The sequence below is a fragment of the Nanorana parkeri genome, unplaced genomic scaffold (assembly GCF_000935625.1).
Source record: "Nanorana parkeri isolate BGI_ZX_2015 unplaced genomic scaffold, ASM93562v1 scaffold1318, whole genome shotgun sequence".
NCBI classification, from domain to species: Eukaryota; Metazoa; Chordata; class Amphibia; order Anura; family Dicroglossidae; genus Nanorana; species Nanorana parkeri.
Window position 1 is genome coordinate 341,294 of NW_017307586.1, and position 17,068 is coordinate 358,361.

The 17,068-nt window shown below is 39.4% G+C and overlaps 1 protein-coding gene across 1 annotated transcript in view; it reads right to left on the reverse strand.

Annotated features, from left to right (window-relative positions):
- Positions 1–4,183: 4,183 nt before the first annotated feature.
- The window catches only part of CHUK (conserved helix-loop-helix ubiquitous kinase), a 36,651-nt gene continuing 23,766 nt past the window's right edge, over positions 4,184–17,068 (reverse strand). The window contains exons 12-21 of the mRNA XM_018569289.1: positions 15,471–15,594; positions 14,093–14,244; positions 12,671–12,732; positions 11,874–11,983; positions 8,372–8,421; positions 8,179–8,275; positions 7,278–7,425; positions 5,741–5,868; positions 5,382–5,481; positions 4,184–4,417 (exon numbers count right to left, since the gene is read on the reverse strand). Of these exons, the coding sequence (XP_018424791.1) occupies positions 4,388–4,417; positions 5,382–5,481; positions 5,741–5,868; positions 7,278–7,425; positions 8,179–8,275; positions 8,372–8,421; positions 11,874–11,983; positions 12,671–12,732; positions 14,093–14,244; positions 15,471–15,594 (1,001 nt within the window). The 3' untranslated portion in view covers positions 4,184–4,387. The remainder of the gene's footprint in view (positions 4,418–5,381; positions 5,482–5,740; positions 5,869–7,277; positions 7,426–8,178; positions 8,276–8,371; positions 8,422–11,873; positions 11,984–12,670; positions 12,733–14,092; positions 14,245–15,470; positions 15,595–17,068) is intronic.

The window sequence follows — 17,068 nt, forward strand, 5'->3', positions numbered from 1 at the left end:
TCTGTCTGTCCTAGAACACAAATACAAAAAAAAACAAAACAAAACCATACAACCAACATTTACTATATTTACTATATTGACTCAAGCTTTTCTTACAGGGATAAAGCCTATTTGATCCTTGGTCTTTAAGAGTACTATACCACAGAGTAATGTGACCACTCAGGACATTCTCAGCTGCAATGTGAAGGCAGTTACTGTGGACAGGTGTAGAAAACATGCTGGGTCATCAAAGGGCAAGGGTTAAGAATTTGGGGAGAGAGAACTTTAAATTATTTTAGGAGAACAAAGTATGTATATTTAGGTACAGAGTGCAGCATGCATAGAAGATAGAAGATGAATGCTTTGGTTTTAAAGAGATTTAAACTTTGACAAGAATCCAAAGACAGTCAACTAAAATAATACAGACTGAGCACAGACCTTCCAGGGCAGCCAAATTAAGGCACGTGCTACTTGCTGGTCTTTGTCTTAAAATATGGCACTTTCGCTGCCCGGCAAGCTCACAATTATGGTGAGCTCCTCTTTAAAAATAAACAGCTTACAAAATGTTCTCCTAATTGAATTAAAACTTAAGCAGTTTGGTTTTAATAAGCGGTTGATTGTTTCAAGCAACAGAAAGTGCAAAAGATATTAAAATGAGTTAGACTTAAAAGGACAGGACTATTTTATGCTGTGCGCCGTTGCAGACATTTATCTTTACTTTTTTTTAAAAATGCAACAGGAAGGAAGAGGGAATGTTTACAAAGAGGAATTCCCCTAAAGACAGTCGTCACAGAAACAGATCAACCCTTACTTCTCTACTACTACCACCACCACCACCACCTAGTAAGGCCACAGACAATAAAAACTTAACAGGAGGCTCTAACCTTTCCCTACAACATCCAAAAGAAGAAAAAAAAAAGTTAACCAAAGAACAGGGTTAGTTACAAAAACATCTAATAAATGCAACAACAAAGATTATTTTGCCAAGCTGCACTAACTGTATAACCAACGGTTATTAAATAGATGTTGATTTTCTGATTTGTAGTACATAACAGAGCAACACATTCCAGACGATTAGACTGCTGGGGGTTATGTTGTTTGTGGAAAAACTGTGTTCTTATCAGAACCTGCGTGAGTCTGTTTACAGGGGCCCGCTGTTGCCGGTGTATGGCATAGATCAGAAGCAACACAAGGGTTCAAACCTGTTGTATCCCTTTCCACAGCTAAAGGAATATTTTTTTTGTTGGCGTTGGGATTTAATTGGTGACTTAAAAGTAAGTAAAACCAATTATACACTGTACATAACGCGTGTCCGGCATTCAGGTACAATCCCTAGGTACATTGGAACGCCATTCAGGAAAACCATTGGTATGTACACTGCTTTAAATAAATATTGTCCCTGCTCCACACTGTGTATTTTTACAGCCTTCAATGTAGTAAAATCATTTATAGAGGATCATTGCCATTTAATTTACATAATACACTTAAAGGGTTATTAAACCCTCACATTTTTTTCCATATATCTACTGCTAGCAAGCAGTAGATATATGCAAAAACTTAACAAACCTTTCAAAAACAGGTTTAAAAACTTACCTGCGTCTTCGGCGGGCGCTCCCGTCCGAACATCTGAAGAGAGTCTTGGGCGGCCGCATGCGCAGTTCAGATGTTCGGCCGGGAGACGGGGAGAGACACAAGGTAAGTCTATGGAGCAGCGTGCTCCTGAACAGACACTGTGGGACATCAGAGAAGAGGACAGAGGAGTCAGCGCTGGATTGGAGACCCGCACCAGCGCTGGAGGGACAGCTGAAAAGGACAGTAAGGAAAAAGATGATCGAAGAGGCATCATTTAAGGTAAGTCCTTACACTAACATTGGGTGGGTGCAAAAAAAAAAAGCCTTCAATGTCGCTTTAACACTTTAAATGTGCAAAATAATTTTTGGTGACTTATATTTGTTGGTTGCATTATTAGTCCCTCACCCTTCAGTAGAGAGTTGACTTGAAATTACAGCTGCAGAGTTTGGGGGTAAGTCTTTGCATGGCTAGATCTTCAAATGTTTTCCCCTAGCTCTTGCCAACGATGCCCTAGCTCTGTCAGTTTGGATGGGGGCCATTGGTTTAGAGCACTTGTTACATCTTCCTGCATATTCTTATTTTGGTGGAGGTTTTTAAGTTGGCCATTCTAAGTTTTTTTTTTTTTTTCTTGCTTCTAACCAATCCAGTGTAGCTTTGGTTGTGTTGTAAGGATCATTTCCATGCTGAAAAGTGACCCCGTACCATAGACTTCGATTTTGTTCCGCCAGAATTGCCCTTTGCGCCTATTTTTTACTCCGTTTTGACCAGTTTCCTAGTCCATTCTAATAAAAAAAGAATCCCTACAACATGATACTACTGCCACATTATGGTGCTCTCAAGGGGATGAGCTGTTGGCTTTTGTCCATAAACAGTCTTTTGTGCCAAGATCAAAAAATTCAGTTTCCGTCTTATGCAACTAGAGAACCTTTTATTTTCATGCATATCCCTCATGCATTCTGTTAAGAGCAAAGCAGGATCTGATGCAGGAATTTTCAGTTATTCTTGTGACTCTTATGCAGTGTCCAGATTACAGTTGGTTTCAGCCATCTCTGTTGCTCATTTAGACTTACCAATGGACTTTTGGTTGACTTTCTTCCATTTGTAAAGATTTAACAATTGCTTATGGGGATGTTCAAAGTCTAGTATATTTATTTAATAACCCAAATTAATGGGGTTTTTTTTAACCTTTTTTGATATCAGACCAACTTTATGGTGCAGTTTAGTTTTGTTCTTCAAAAAACTCAAGGGGCTTCCAAAAGCAGGTTTTACAGGAGATCATGTGATGTGTTCAATGCACATAGGTGGACAACTTTCAAAAAATTGTATGACTTCTGAAGACAACCAGTTATACCACAGCTTATTTAGCGGTTTCATTTCAAAAGGGTGAATACCTAAATACTCCAGTCAGCTTAAAAATTCACCTTTCAGTGAAACACTTTAGAAGAGAAACTCTTACAATATTTTTTACATTCCTTTTTAGGCCAAATTAAACAAGTGAAAGAATGAATAAGGCCACTTTTCTGAGTTATTTATTTATATTATCCTTGATGTACAATAGTGATGTTAAAAGGACATCAATACATTTTATATAGTTACAGAAATAATTTTAAACAGAAGTGAAAATACATTAAAACCTAAACTATAAAGACATTCAAGAAGCAGGAAAAGCAAATCTACACAAGCCTACGGGTGACTTGGAAGTCACACTGATCTGTGTCTTGGGTTTCCTCTTAGAGGAAGTAAAAATATTGCACTTTTAAGAACAATTTTCCATAAAATTGAAACATTAGAAACTGGAGATTCACCTTGCTAATAACATTCTTCAGATAAACCAATTAGAAGGATAAAAGGAAAATCATCATGAGAGACTCAAGAAACATACGACTGCCATCCTTCTGGTAATGCTAGGTGCTTGGTTTTCATGCTGACCTTCTTGCTTTATTACGCGGAGTCTCACAGCCATAAAAAAAGTATTCTGATCAAGATTTTACTTTTTTACTTTTTGAGCTGTATACTTGCTTCAGATCAGTGAGTCAAAGTAGTGAAGTCTGAAGGGTCAGCATAGCAAGCAACCAGACAACTAGAAGTTACAAAAGGTCAGCAACAGAAGCCTTGTATTTCTCACATGAAAGGTTTACTTAAATGTGTTCCTGTCCTATGCCCAGGGAACAGCGAGTCCATTGACACCTAAAATACAATGGGGGACATTTATCAATTCTGTCACATGGCAAAGCAATGCTAAACAGGGGCAGTGAGACAAATTGTGATGCAGATTTATGACAAGGTTATATCATGAGTCACAAATTTCCTTCCTCAGCTGCTCTGAAGCAACACTGCCACAGGAGTAAAACCTGAGCCTGACCTCTTCGTAATTATTCAACCGTTTAGAGTAAAAATCTTTCTCATCTTTAGTAATACATTTGTCTCAGAACTTTGTAAACAGTCACAATTGGCTGCCCAGGAAAACAGATGCATAAAAAAGGACTGTAAACCTGTCGCAGAGACTTTGCTGACGAGACGCAGCCTCATTTGCAACTAAATTATGTCACCAATTTGCTTAATAAATGTCCCGCATGGTGATGTACTTCAGGGTCAAGACATAAAATATGCTACTATTCTCAACATTGATGTATAGTAGCTGAAAATTATTAAGAAAACGGATACATTTGTGGTGAGGCAAGGTTATATGTGCATTACTCATTTCTGAAATCATAGTATTGGTTTTTCATGATGACGTTTCACAATTACACATTACTGCATTACCAGTCTTCTTAAAACAGATACCACAATGTGAAAATGAGTAGCGAATGAATGTCTTTAGGTTACATCTTAACACTCACTGTTGGAGCCAGCTCCAATCCATGCTCTAGGCAGAAAAAAAAACAAAGCTATGTTAGCCTATTTTCAGCACAGTTTATTAAAGTACGACAATAGACAAATATTAAAATAATAGGTATAAATATATAGGATACATTTATGAAGAAAAAAAAAAAGCAGATTTTATGGAAACAGAAAGGCTTTGTGTGCTCTAGTGTTAGACTGTTGTCAGTTCTTACTAGTGCAGAGTATGATTAACATGTACCATGTGTAGATTGTGAACTTTTTGCCATTTATTTATAATGTTAAAGCCCAAATCCCATACACACCCCTCCCTAGCACTAGCTCGCCAGAAAATGTCCTGAATCATTTCGGCTGAATGATGCCCAGTGAAAGATTAAGTGTGAGGAGTCATGGCCTTGCCTATTAAGCATAACACTCTGCACTCACAGTGTACTGAAGCAAAGCCCAGCACTGATGTCATTACATCAGTGCCACACAGTGCTGGAAGAAGACTGAAGAGAATGAGGACCCAGAACAGCATGTGACCAGTCAGAGAACATGACAAGACAGGAAAAAAAATAGAAGTATCCTGGATGGATGGGGGACGGAATCGAGAGCTTGGAGTTATACATTAAAGACTTGTTCAAACCGTGTCCGGATCATGTCCAGACCAGAACAGTTTGATCCCGAACCAAAAAAGCATCCCAATGTGTCCCTATGGTATTTCTGGGCTCTGTTCACACCAGGGCATCCATTCGGTCAAAAACAAATAATGCTGGTCTCGTTTTCTCTGGTCTGCAATGCCCTGGAACGCATCACAAATGCATGCAAACGCACTAGACTGCACCTGAAAGCGCATTTTAAGCTAACGTGGCAAAAATGCACTACACTGTGTTTGCAGATCTGCCCCGGATATGGTGTGAACAAGTCCTAAAGCCAAAAAAGAAATCATGACACAGAGGCTAATACAGAGGTTGAAATAGTACCTAAAGTAACAAAATAAAACTCACCACTAAACTGCTTTCCGTTTCTTTTGTGCTTTCCATAATCAGGGTACTGAGTTGTTTCTGGTAGAACAGGTTCTCATCTATGGCACGCTTAAATGCCTCTCTAGGGAAGAAAATATCGCACTTTTAGATTTAGGTTTAAAAAGCAAGCTATGTGTAGCCACAAGTGAAGCAGAAAAAGTAACATACATTCACTAAAAATTCATTTTTAGTATTCTGCCTTTCTTTCATCACATTTAATCATACTTAATCGTCCTCTGAACACGTATTAATCTGTTATACATTTGACAACGTATATTATGCAAATAGGAAACTCAGCAAACGAGAATCTGAAGACCTGACTGCATTTTAATAGCACATACCTGTTCCTATCTTTTGGAAGAAGCACGGACGTGAGAGCTTGAGGAGAGTTTGGATCTGACCAGCCAGATGGACGAGGACTAGCCGAGCTGTCTAAACTGGCAGGTCCCAATGAGCGAGAGCTTTGTGTCTACACAAAAAGACGGAAAACAAAGCATAATTTAAATATCTAAGTTCATACTTTATGAACCAATCATCTGCATTAAATTAGGTCATACATTATGTTTTACTAGCAAGTTCTACCCTTAAAGGCCATTAAAAAGGAGCCCTGTAATCAGATCAATTTAGAGGCTGTAATTGTGACCCCATTCTAACATACTAGTTGCCTGGATGCACTTTAGGTCACTCAAAAAAAGCATGCATATAAGTGTAGTTAGAACTCCAGGTACACGACTGAAAAAGTGCTAAACCCACTGGATCAGTATAAGCTCCAAGCAGCTCCATATTCTCTCATGGTTTTCTTTTAAAAACATAACTCATATTCAGCTTCAAATACCCGTTTTCCTAGTGAATTATTCAACATGGTTTTCCAATAACTGGTAATAAACTGTTGTAAATTAGTTACTACTAAAGTCCCAGACCGGCAGGCAGCTCATAACACGCAGATTTGCTCCAACTGTATTTCATCCTGGACAACACTTTCAGTAAAAGTAAAAAGCTAGACAGTGTCCAGAGCACCACAAAATATTGGAGGTAAAAAAAATATATGGATTATATATACTGCAAGTCATATCTCCTGAAAATTATTGATGGTTTATACATCATAAAGTCACCAGAGATGCTATATACAGAATCAAATACTCATTTTAGAAAGATCGGTATCCCCGATCATCTCATGCCAACCGTTGCCTACTTTCTTAAAAAGCAACAGCTGCATTAAAAAGTGATATATTTGCCAGGAAAAACAGATTCCATTCTCCTGAGCACTCATACACAGCCTTCTAAAAGCCCAAAGTGAAACTCAAAATACCCACAAGACTTCTCAATAGAGAAGTATTGCAATACAGTCTATGATCTGGTGTTGTGGTACTGAAAAACTAAAACAGCTTGAGAGATGTGTTATAAGAGAGGCACTTAAGAACTAGCTTGCTTAATTCTTCAATTAATACTTTAAAATCTGACTTTCTTGGCGACTAAAGTGAGAGATTATTTTATTAAAATGAGCGCAAAAACTGAGAGTTTAAAAAAAAAAAGATTCTTTCCTGTCTTGATGGCTTGTGTTACCACTTGAGTTCTCAAGCCTGCATACCACGTATGATCGCACAATATAAAATACTCCTGTTGGGAGTTTTAATTTATTTTATGGAGAACACAACAGGTGTGGGAACTCCATAGCTTTAACGTGGTGGGCAGGAGAAGAACCACAAACTATGATAGGAAGACCTCACAACTGGAGCCGCCAAGGTTGAAGAAGCTCACCAGACTGCTCCTATAAGTGAAATATCACTTGGATAGATTCATTACCATAATGGAGTACTTAGATCAGCTTGTAACAGCTATTTTCCACTAAACAGCAAAATGAGAAGCAGAAACACTCACACATGCAATTTTCAGAAGATGCCAGATTTCTCGTTGTCGTTTGGCCTGCATCTGCATCAGGGAACTATCTGCTTCCTTTATGTTATTTATGGTCATCTCAATCTGGGGCAGCAGTTCAATAATTTTCTGTTTACAACCCAGAAGTCGGCTAAAAGGAAATCATTTTGATTAGTAAAGTGAAAAAAACCCCCCAGCAACTCCGTTTTGCAACTTGGCCTTGTAAACATGTGCTGTGACCTGTTTAAGAACAGTGGGGGCGGGAATTAACAAAGGGACATAATGGCACATTTTCTGTGTGCTAAACTAAAAATTTTATAAGACTAGCTCTATGTGAAGTTGCACCAGCTGTGCCAAAACACATTAAAAAAGTGTTATGCGACAGTTTCTATAAATGTGTGACCCGCAACAATGTTCTACTTTAAAAAAAGATGTAAAATATATTCCATTACCAGAGTGGTGTAAGTACTGTACAGAGGAGGGGGGACAGAGACCATCAGCACTGCAGCAAGAAGAGGAGAGGGGATACGTATGGAAGGACAGCGATGCGCAGCATTGAAGGAAGGAGGAGTACATTTAGGATGATCCCTGTAGAAGGAAATTCTGGCATGCTTGAATATGATGCACCACCACCATTTGGCAAATTAAGAGGTTTTCATGTACCACTTTTATCAATTTCTCACGGGAAGCGCTAATTAAGCAAGCATGCAGAAATTAGCGCGTTTTTTGCGTGAGCTGGTCTTTGTTAATTTTCCCAAATCGGTACAGAAAGCAAACTTCAAAACATCTTTCATGATACCTTCAAAAGCACAATTTAGCCAAAAAAAACCAAAACAAACACACTTTTAACAGAGTGGAGAGTAGAGTGTTACCAATGTCCTGATTTAAGCAATATTAGGTGTACCTCAAATGTCCGAATAGCTCCTTTAGAACTTTATCCTGGCCCTGCACTGTCAACACAATGGTCTTCACCATTTCAGTACTATCACTGTAGGCATTATCTGAAAAGAAACGGATTAACAACATCATGTAAAATGTTAGCATCTCATGAAGCAAAAAAAAAATCAGATCTAGAGGTCTAGATGTCACAAACACACCTGGAGAGCGAGGCTTCAACTGCTTGTATAAGTCTATAGCCTTCTGTTCCCTAAGAAAAGAATATATTGATTATACAGCATCATCACCTACACCAGCACTAAACACACGTGTTACAAACACAGAAAAGCACAGATATTGTTCTAAACACATTAAAAATTGCATTGCCGGACATACACAGCAATAAAAAGATGTAGCAGACAAGGTAAACAAGCCTCTTCTCTGCAGGTATACGGAGTAAGCAACAAGTAGGGAAAGACCATCCCGGATACAAAGTGTGTTCTTTGTGCTTTGTCAGACAATGGAGGAAACTGAACTACATCAGTGAATGAAGAGAATATTTTAGGTCAGATTAAAACACTTTCATGAGGAAGCTTTAAGGGCATTTAAAGCCAAAAACGATAGGAATCTAGGGAGTACAGTCATCACCGGGATAAGAAGGCACAGAGAGCAATGATAACATTGCCAAAGGTCTATTCTCTATGTAACCTGCAGTCAATGGAGGAGATGATAAGTAAAAGAGGGGGAGCAGTTCCAATGCACAGCAGACTTCAAGGTAGATAGCAACAAGGAAGGCAGAGCGCTTCATAGGTTAGAGTTAAAACTCCAATCTCTGTGTAACCTGCAGTCAGTGGAAAAGCTAGTATTGAAATGTAGTAACAGAGAAGTGAAAGCCATTGCGTTGAGAAGCAGAGTTGGGATAGATTACATGGGGGATTGAGGCAGGAGGTGGATGAGAGCTTTATGTTATACAGCGAATACAGTTCAAATATGTAATTCTAATCTGCAAAGCCTTTTCCCCTTTATCCCCCTCTCTGCTACTCAGCAACTACTTCTCTCCACTATACCTTCCACAAGATACACAGACAATAGACTTCTGACAATGTGTAGTCTTCATGCTGAAATCACAAACCTTCATTCTTCCTGTTCTGACATGATTTCCTCAATACTACACCTTATTTACCTCATAACTCTCAGATCTCAATTAACACACAAAACATTATATTTAGTCATCTCTGTCCATTGTAGTATTTTACCACTGCTAGTACACACAATAATGTCCCAACCACAGTCATACGTACTATCACTTATAGGACACAATTTACTAAACATAAATCGCATGACATAATTAGGTCACATGAACTTTATTAGGGAAATACCACATGCGATCATTAAAAAAAATGGACGATAAGAATGCCATCCTGAAGGCAGGAATAGGACCAAATAAAAAGCGATTTTTATGCCTTGGCTGTATTTTAATGTTACGGCTGTAATGTGCCTTTTTTTGCACTGGAAGCAACCAAAAACAAGTGAGAAAATAAAGCCTAAATTATGATAAATACCACATATTTTTTAAAAATCTAATTCCGTAAATAACTCAGTTATTGGTGAATTGTATACTTAAGAGTGAAATTTGACCTCACAACTTCATGAGGTATTTAACTCTTAGTGAACTGAGCCCTTCGTGTTATTGTTATCAGCTCTCGTGAAAAATTCAATGTAAAAGTCAATTCACAAAGATTACCACACAAGTTATCAACGCTTACTATAACACCAGGGTGGTGGTAAGTTAGAGCTTCAATAGCTGCCTATGGTAGAAAATAATCTTTTGTGCGAAACAGGACTTTCTACAGAACAATATTCACTTCAGATGAAAAAATAACAATTACACATCTAGGTATCTAGGTGGCAGTTTGTGAATTGAACTTTGTTAGGAGAAAATGATCATGAGGTAAAATAAGTAATAAAGTTATAATAAAATCATCCATCCTAGTGAACCGGGTCTTTTGGGTTAGATTGTACTGGGGGTTGGGGGGTTAACATTTTTGTGAGTTAAAGACTCTGTGTAATCTACATCCAGTAAGGGGATGTACAGTGACGTGGTATCTGATAGGAGAAGTGGATGAATAGTGGAGCAGAGTTCAGGATAGTCTGGAGGGGTATCAGTGGATTTAGTGGTAGGCCAGAGAGAAACCAACACACATACTGTGCCTACACACACACACACAAACAAACAATTGTAGGACATTTTTAAATTGAAGACATCAGGAGGTAGTTAGTAAATCTGTATTTTAAATAAGATAGAAGAATAAGATGTCTAAGTAAATGTGTGCTAGGGTTTTGAAAGACAAACTCTGTGACAGTATAGGAGCAGGCCCATGAAGGTGGATGTTCCACTTTAACAGTGTTGACCAAACCACTGAAAATCTTCTGTAAATAAAAGACTTCCTACATGACTAATTGCACAGGGCTAGACACACATCTGACAACCCCCCAATGTAACCACACTTGGGCCTGGAGAGTGGCTGCTCAGGAATCCCAATGTAGCATTCTGGAACGGGTTAAGGATGTATACATGTGCCCAAATTAAAAAGTAAAATTTTATCAGTTTAGCCAGGAGAGGTGGACCATGGGTATCTATGCTCGAGAACTAAAAATAAATATGTATTCCCAAGTTGAATCTCCATTGGTTTTATCCCATTCCTAATAATCGTACAGATATGGATAGATACAGATATAAGACACCCATAGGATTTACTTCCTCAATGCATGGACACAATTTCACTCAGACCTGTGAACATGCACTTCCTTGTGTCACAACTCTTACAGATCATGCCTTCTGAACTAGAACTCAAAGTCTGAACAATGTAACTATTTCTTTTTATGCTCCAAGCAATGTATTATGGGCTATATAGTCTTCAAAATGAAGAAGGCATCACATCAAGCAGCAGGGAATGAGATGCAAAGCACACTGGGAATGCAGGAAAGTGATAGGTAGATAGAAGGCAGCACTCACTACATAAAAAGGGATTTTTTCCTAGTTAGCTTTGATTGCATTATCAAAAACAACTACAGTGGTACCTCGGTTCATGAACTTAATTGGTTCCACGATTCTGGTCGCGAACCAAATAAAATTTCCCCATAAGGTTCAATGTAAATAAGGTTAATCAGTTCTGACCACTACAAGGTGGTTGCGAACCGAATCACATTTTTCCATAAGGTTCAATGTAAATGAGGTTAATCCGTTGTGAACCATATGTAAAAAAAAATGTTAACCACAAAAATATGAAAGTACAGTACAGTACGAAGAGTGAACACCAAGCTTTCTTGGGGCGACTTCAGGCATGGAGGAGGTTATTGTTTGGAGGGAGAGTCCCTCTCCATAAGGACATTGGGGAGATCTACTTCAGGGGTTTCCTCTCTTCTTTGTCTTTTAGCTGCCGGGTCAATTTTGGCGAAAAATCTGTCTGTCACTTTTTTCCTGCGCTGCATAACCCTCCGGAAATGCACGTTCTTGTCACCTTCATTACTGCATTACCATAATGTTGATACGGCCCACAATTAAATTGAGTTTGACACCCATGCCCTAAATGTTTATATCTTAAAGGTATTTTAACGGAGAAGCACTTTAAGCTTTGTTAGTAGAAACATCATTAAAAACACAAATTCCTTGTGGAATGTCTTACTTTGTAGCAATGTAAAAACAGTCCAATGCATACTTACAGGTGCTCCATGGCATCGCCTTGTCTGCGTGCATAAGGGCTCCTCTGTAGTTCGACTATCTCAGTGTGGAGTCCCATTATTTGGTCATCCAGAAAGGAGATTTCTCTAGCCTGCGAGTACAAAGCAATGCATTAGAATATTTACAAACTATTTTACAGAAAGCGAATATAGACACATAGGTGAAGATGACCAAAGGCATGAAATGATCTCAGGTTTATGGCAGTAGATATTTGCTAGCCAACTGCTCCCAGGGAAATGACCTTCTCTCTCTAGATCTGTATGTTTGGTCAAGTATACATGTTCAGGATCATGCAAGGAGACAGGAATGCCTCTGGGCTGTCAGATTATGTCTGCACTACTGATTTCCTTTGTATGTCTATGGCCAACTTTAAAAAGATTAACGTTGGCACTTCTACAACCAAATTATGTATAAAAGCCAACATAAAGCCAGAGTGTCACACTCAGTCCCATAGTCAGAATAAGGAGATCAAAAAAAAGTAGGCAACTGAAAAAAAAAAATCTCTATACAGCCTTCCCTAGATGGGTAGCAAGTTTGTTACAGTTCTCCAAGGCCCTAAAAGAGGACTGAAACCAAAAAGCATCGACAGGCAGCACAGTCCAGAATATACTCCCTTATATAATTTAGCTAACATTTCATTATACTTCCATGCTTCACCTCTGTATACTCATAAAACATCTCCTGAAGCATTTCAATACAATTTTTATGTATAGTATGATCAGCAGCCTGATCATGTCAATGTTAAGACGACAGACCTAGTCGTTCACATATATTATACCTTTTCACATCCTACTGCTCGATCTTCCATTTCTTTCCAGGCTCTCAGCATTTTCTCTGAAGCTGACAAGAAGAGAAAAGGTTCATTCGTTTTTGGCCTAATGGCTAAAATAAAAAAATCTGCTGTCAGTCCCATTACATTTTTCAGATTATTGCAAAAGTGGGTGAGAATCTTTCCGATCAGTCAAGATTTTCTCTGTATGCCTTAAGTGAACAGTCACTTTTCCCATTCAGGGCACAGTGACAAGTGTGTTGGTAAATGCCCCTGGCACCAATTATACTCTTACTAGCGGTCCCTTGCCACTCTTTACTCTGCAGCAATGTCAGGGAACATGTGGCCTACTCACGCTGCTCACATCTACCAACTAATCCATAGGTCTGAACACTGTTACATGATGAAGGGGGTGATGTCACCACTTCCTGTAGCCCCCGACACCAGGTGACACCTTCAAATTTCAATGCCAGCTGCAGGGGAGGCAGAAGCTATGAGGGAGCGCTGCTAAGAGGAGTAAACCTTATGTTAGGAGACCCCTTTACAAACAGTCACTTTGCCCTGCATGTATCTGTTGAAGAGCAATGCCCAGCAACAAGTAAAACCAGTCAGTGAACTGCTAATGATAGCCAGGAAACACTTCAACTGTGCTTAATAAAGGCAAAAAGCCCATATAATGTAGCCCAATATGGGTTCTGGGTAATCCATTGCAGTCAGAAATCCATTAACCACTTAAGTACCAGCATATTACACCCCCTTCATTACCAGGCCATCTGGAGCCTAGTCAGGGAAAGTGTGGGTGAGTTCCCAGGCCACCACACTGCACTGATCTATACCCAGACCTTATCCTGAAGCTTGATACCAGCAGATTATGTGCTAGGAGAGTCCTCTCCAGTCCTACCAGAGTGAGGAGCATGTGTATAGATGGAGAGGCTGCTTGTGCTGTTTACAGACAGACCCCAGAGCTGGCGAGACGCCTGTGTTATCACTGAGCATCTGTGCTGGATATAACCCCTTGTGTACCACCCTTGAGGATGAGACTGCCTTGAAATTGACATCAGGGAGTAGACAGTTTCATTTGCTGCTTGAAGCTGAACACCTGCAATTTATATGTGCGTATAAAACAATCAATGATCTTTAGGTGTACTTGGTGTGTACGTACGTGGGGGCAGCCATATTTGCTGATTACATATACAGGCTCTGCTTCTAGCTCATCAGTGCTATACCTGACCTGGTCTTTACTGCCCCTTCAGAAAATGCAAGTCCAAAGTCAGCTGACACTACAGGAAACAATCCACAATCTATGTTTCTAATACATGGTAATTTACTTAGCAGGGCGGTAAGGAACTGCAGAGCCCCATCTAGTGGTTAATATATGAACTTCCATATTTAATACATGCATGTGAACATTGCCATTGAAGTTGCACTCACAGATTCCATAGGCCATTTGGTCACTGTAGCGCTCCAAATCAATCTCAATGCTTTTCTTGAAAAACTGCAGCTTGGCCTCTAACTGTTGAGAAGCGGATACCATTGTATTCTTCATCTTTGTGAGGTTGGTATTGTAACGGAGTAGACTAAGCCTAATAAATAGGAGATGGGTGGACAATTCACAATTCAAGAAATGTTAAAAACAAAATTGGTTATTCTGCTTAAAAACAAGCAAAGGAAAAGATTTTTTGCCAGGTTTTTTTTCTTGCTCTCTGTGTCTCTGCTGGAGAAATTTCACTTCCAGCAGCCATACTGGTGCCGTAAAAATAAAAGAAATGCAGACTTGCTGTAGTACTTAAAGCATAACTCCAGGAATTTTTATTAACCCTTGCAGTGGGGCTACTCCCACACTGCAAGAGTTAACTGCTCGTTTGTCTCTAGGTTCTAAAATAACAGAGATATACTAACCCAAAGTTCCGAGCCAACGAGCTGTCACGGCGCTCCCTCCACCCTGTCCCCTCCTCCTCCACAAATTGGAATGTTCCTCAGCGTATTCAGGTCTATGCAGAGCTTATAGATGTGATGATTTTCTGGGCCTTAGACAGCTGCAGATGAGGGTAAGAGACATTCCAGGGAAAAATCTAAGAAGAAGCCAGCTCAGGCCTTCTGCGAGTAGATATTTTTTATTTTAACCTAGTCACAAACAAGCAGTTAACCTTTGCAGGGCAGGAGTAGCGCCACTGCAAGAGTTAATTTAAAAAAATTCCTGGAGTTCTACTTTAGGACGTCTCTGCTGCTATACCCCCACCACACACCCGCTGGGGCAGATCCTGTAGTGGATTTATAATGGCCAGCATTATCCAACCCACTTCCTAGGAGTGCAGGGTGTCATGTCTCTGTGCTCTCAGGGGAGTGTTAGTGTACAGTTATGCAGAGAATATCATGTCAGCAATGATATTGGGCAAGAGGAATAGGACCCTGCATGTCACGTGACCAACCAAAACATCTCAAAAGGTAACAAAACAAAAAAATATATACTGGTTGGGGGGTGGGCTGAAGACTAGAGTAAAGGTGGAACTGGGCTTTAAAGAATAAAATCGGGGAATCTTTTTTTCACCAGAGCAAACACATTCCCTGTTCATGGAAGGCCTGTTGTGGGCTTAGAACCACAGAACCTCATAAACACATTACTCCAGAATAAGGATTGGAGAAAATAATTTCAGCATGCCTGGTCAATATTTGATCAAGTGACAGACTATTTCTTCTTCTTGCTCCATACAATATGAAATGCCAATAGCTGTACCAAAGTCAAACATATTTTCTTACATGCTATTTGTATAGCCTGCTCTACACAGACATGGAGGCGCCCAATACTTACATTGCTGCTCTCTGTCCCTGGAAAAGGCGACTATAGTCTTCCTTCAGCCCAGACACGTAGTGAACAGCCTCTGCCCACACCTTGCGCAGCTGTGGTATGGGAAGCTGAGCTTTGCTGTCCTGTACTATACAAGATAAAGACACACAAAAAAAAAAATTTGTTTTTAATTTTTATTTGTGACCAATGTTCAGGTTTAAAAAGACGAAGATTTATTAAAGCATTATAAAAATCAATGGAAAGCTCACAGTATCATCCAGAAAGCTTAAAGTGTATGTAAACGCGAATAAGGAACTTGTATTTATATATGGCCTGTAACTATCTCACATCCATTATATTATATCTATTTTGTAAATGCCAAAAAAATTCTGCACATTTTCTAAGTTAACTCAGAGTCCGTTTAGCCCCCTAGTTCTTATGTTGGACTATAGAATGATTAGCCTGTATGTTGTAGAGATTTGTAAGTAAGAGCAGTTGAGTAGTGTATCGAGAGACAATAGCCAGGGCTGACACCACTTGGTCCAAAAAATGCTGGTGTCAGCTCACAACAGGGCTTAAAACCGGAGTGCATTTTTAGCAGATTGTTAGATATTTTATTGTACCCGAAAAGGTATTTAAAAGAAATGAAATAAGCATGTATGGGAGAGATGTACTGTATTTTTTTATTTTGCCTTGACATATGCCTCTTCTGGCCATAAGTGGTAGATAGCCAGAAGAAGCATTTCTCAACCTTTTTTCATCCATGGCACCCTTTAAAAGTAAGCAAAATCCTGAAGCATCACAGTCTAAAATGTAAAAATGGTAAAAGTAAAAAATTATCTGTTGTCCATCCAAAATCCATATCAGACCCTTAACCGAGATAAACCGGGTCTGGTATGGATTTTAAGGGGGGACCCCACAGAAATAAATTTCTGTACAGTCCCCCATTCATTTTAGAACTCCCCCCCCCCCCCCTTTCACACCCTTTTACACAAGGAGCCCCTCTTTCACATCAGGAGCCCTCCTCACATTAGAGACGTGACACTGTGTGAAAAATTATGAGCACCCGTAAGGAAGTCAGAACACACCCAAGGGTGCCATGGCATTTTGGTTGAGAAAGGCTATCTTATGGTCATTGAGACAGTTCTTGTTACCATAGCAGTGCTGTGACATGTACTGTAGGATAAGATGCACTCTCCTCACGTCCGTGGCAAATAACAGTTACAGGAAATTCACGTGTTTCTTCATCAAGTTTGTGAAACACTCCTGCTTAGTAGGAAAAGCATTTCAAGTAATTACACACCGTTGCATTGGGATTTTCTTACTATGCTTTCGCAATGTGGCAAATTTATATTATACACACACACTATATCTCGAACTATCTATCCATCACTGTGAAATGGTATTCCAGTTCAAACGTTTTGACTAGGGTGAGAAAGGCCATTGTGCTCTCTTTCTCCACTGGCAAGTTTCCCTTGCCTTCCTTTGCAAGATGCAACACAGTCACCAGGACAGGAAGTGAAGCGAAATCACCTGGGTTCATAGAAATAAACCTTAGAGAGTCCAACCCTTTCTTCCCATATGCAAAATTTTAAGTATTTGGCTGAAGCTTTACACCAAGA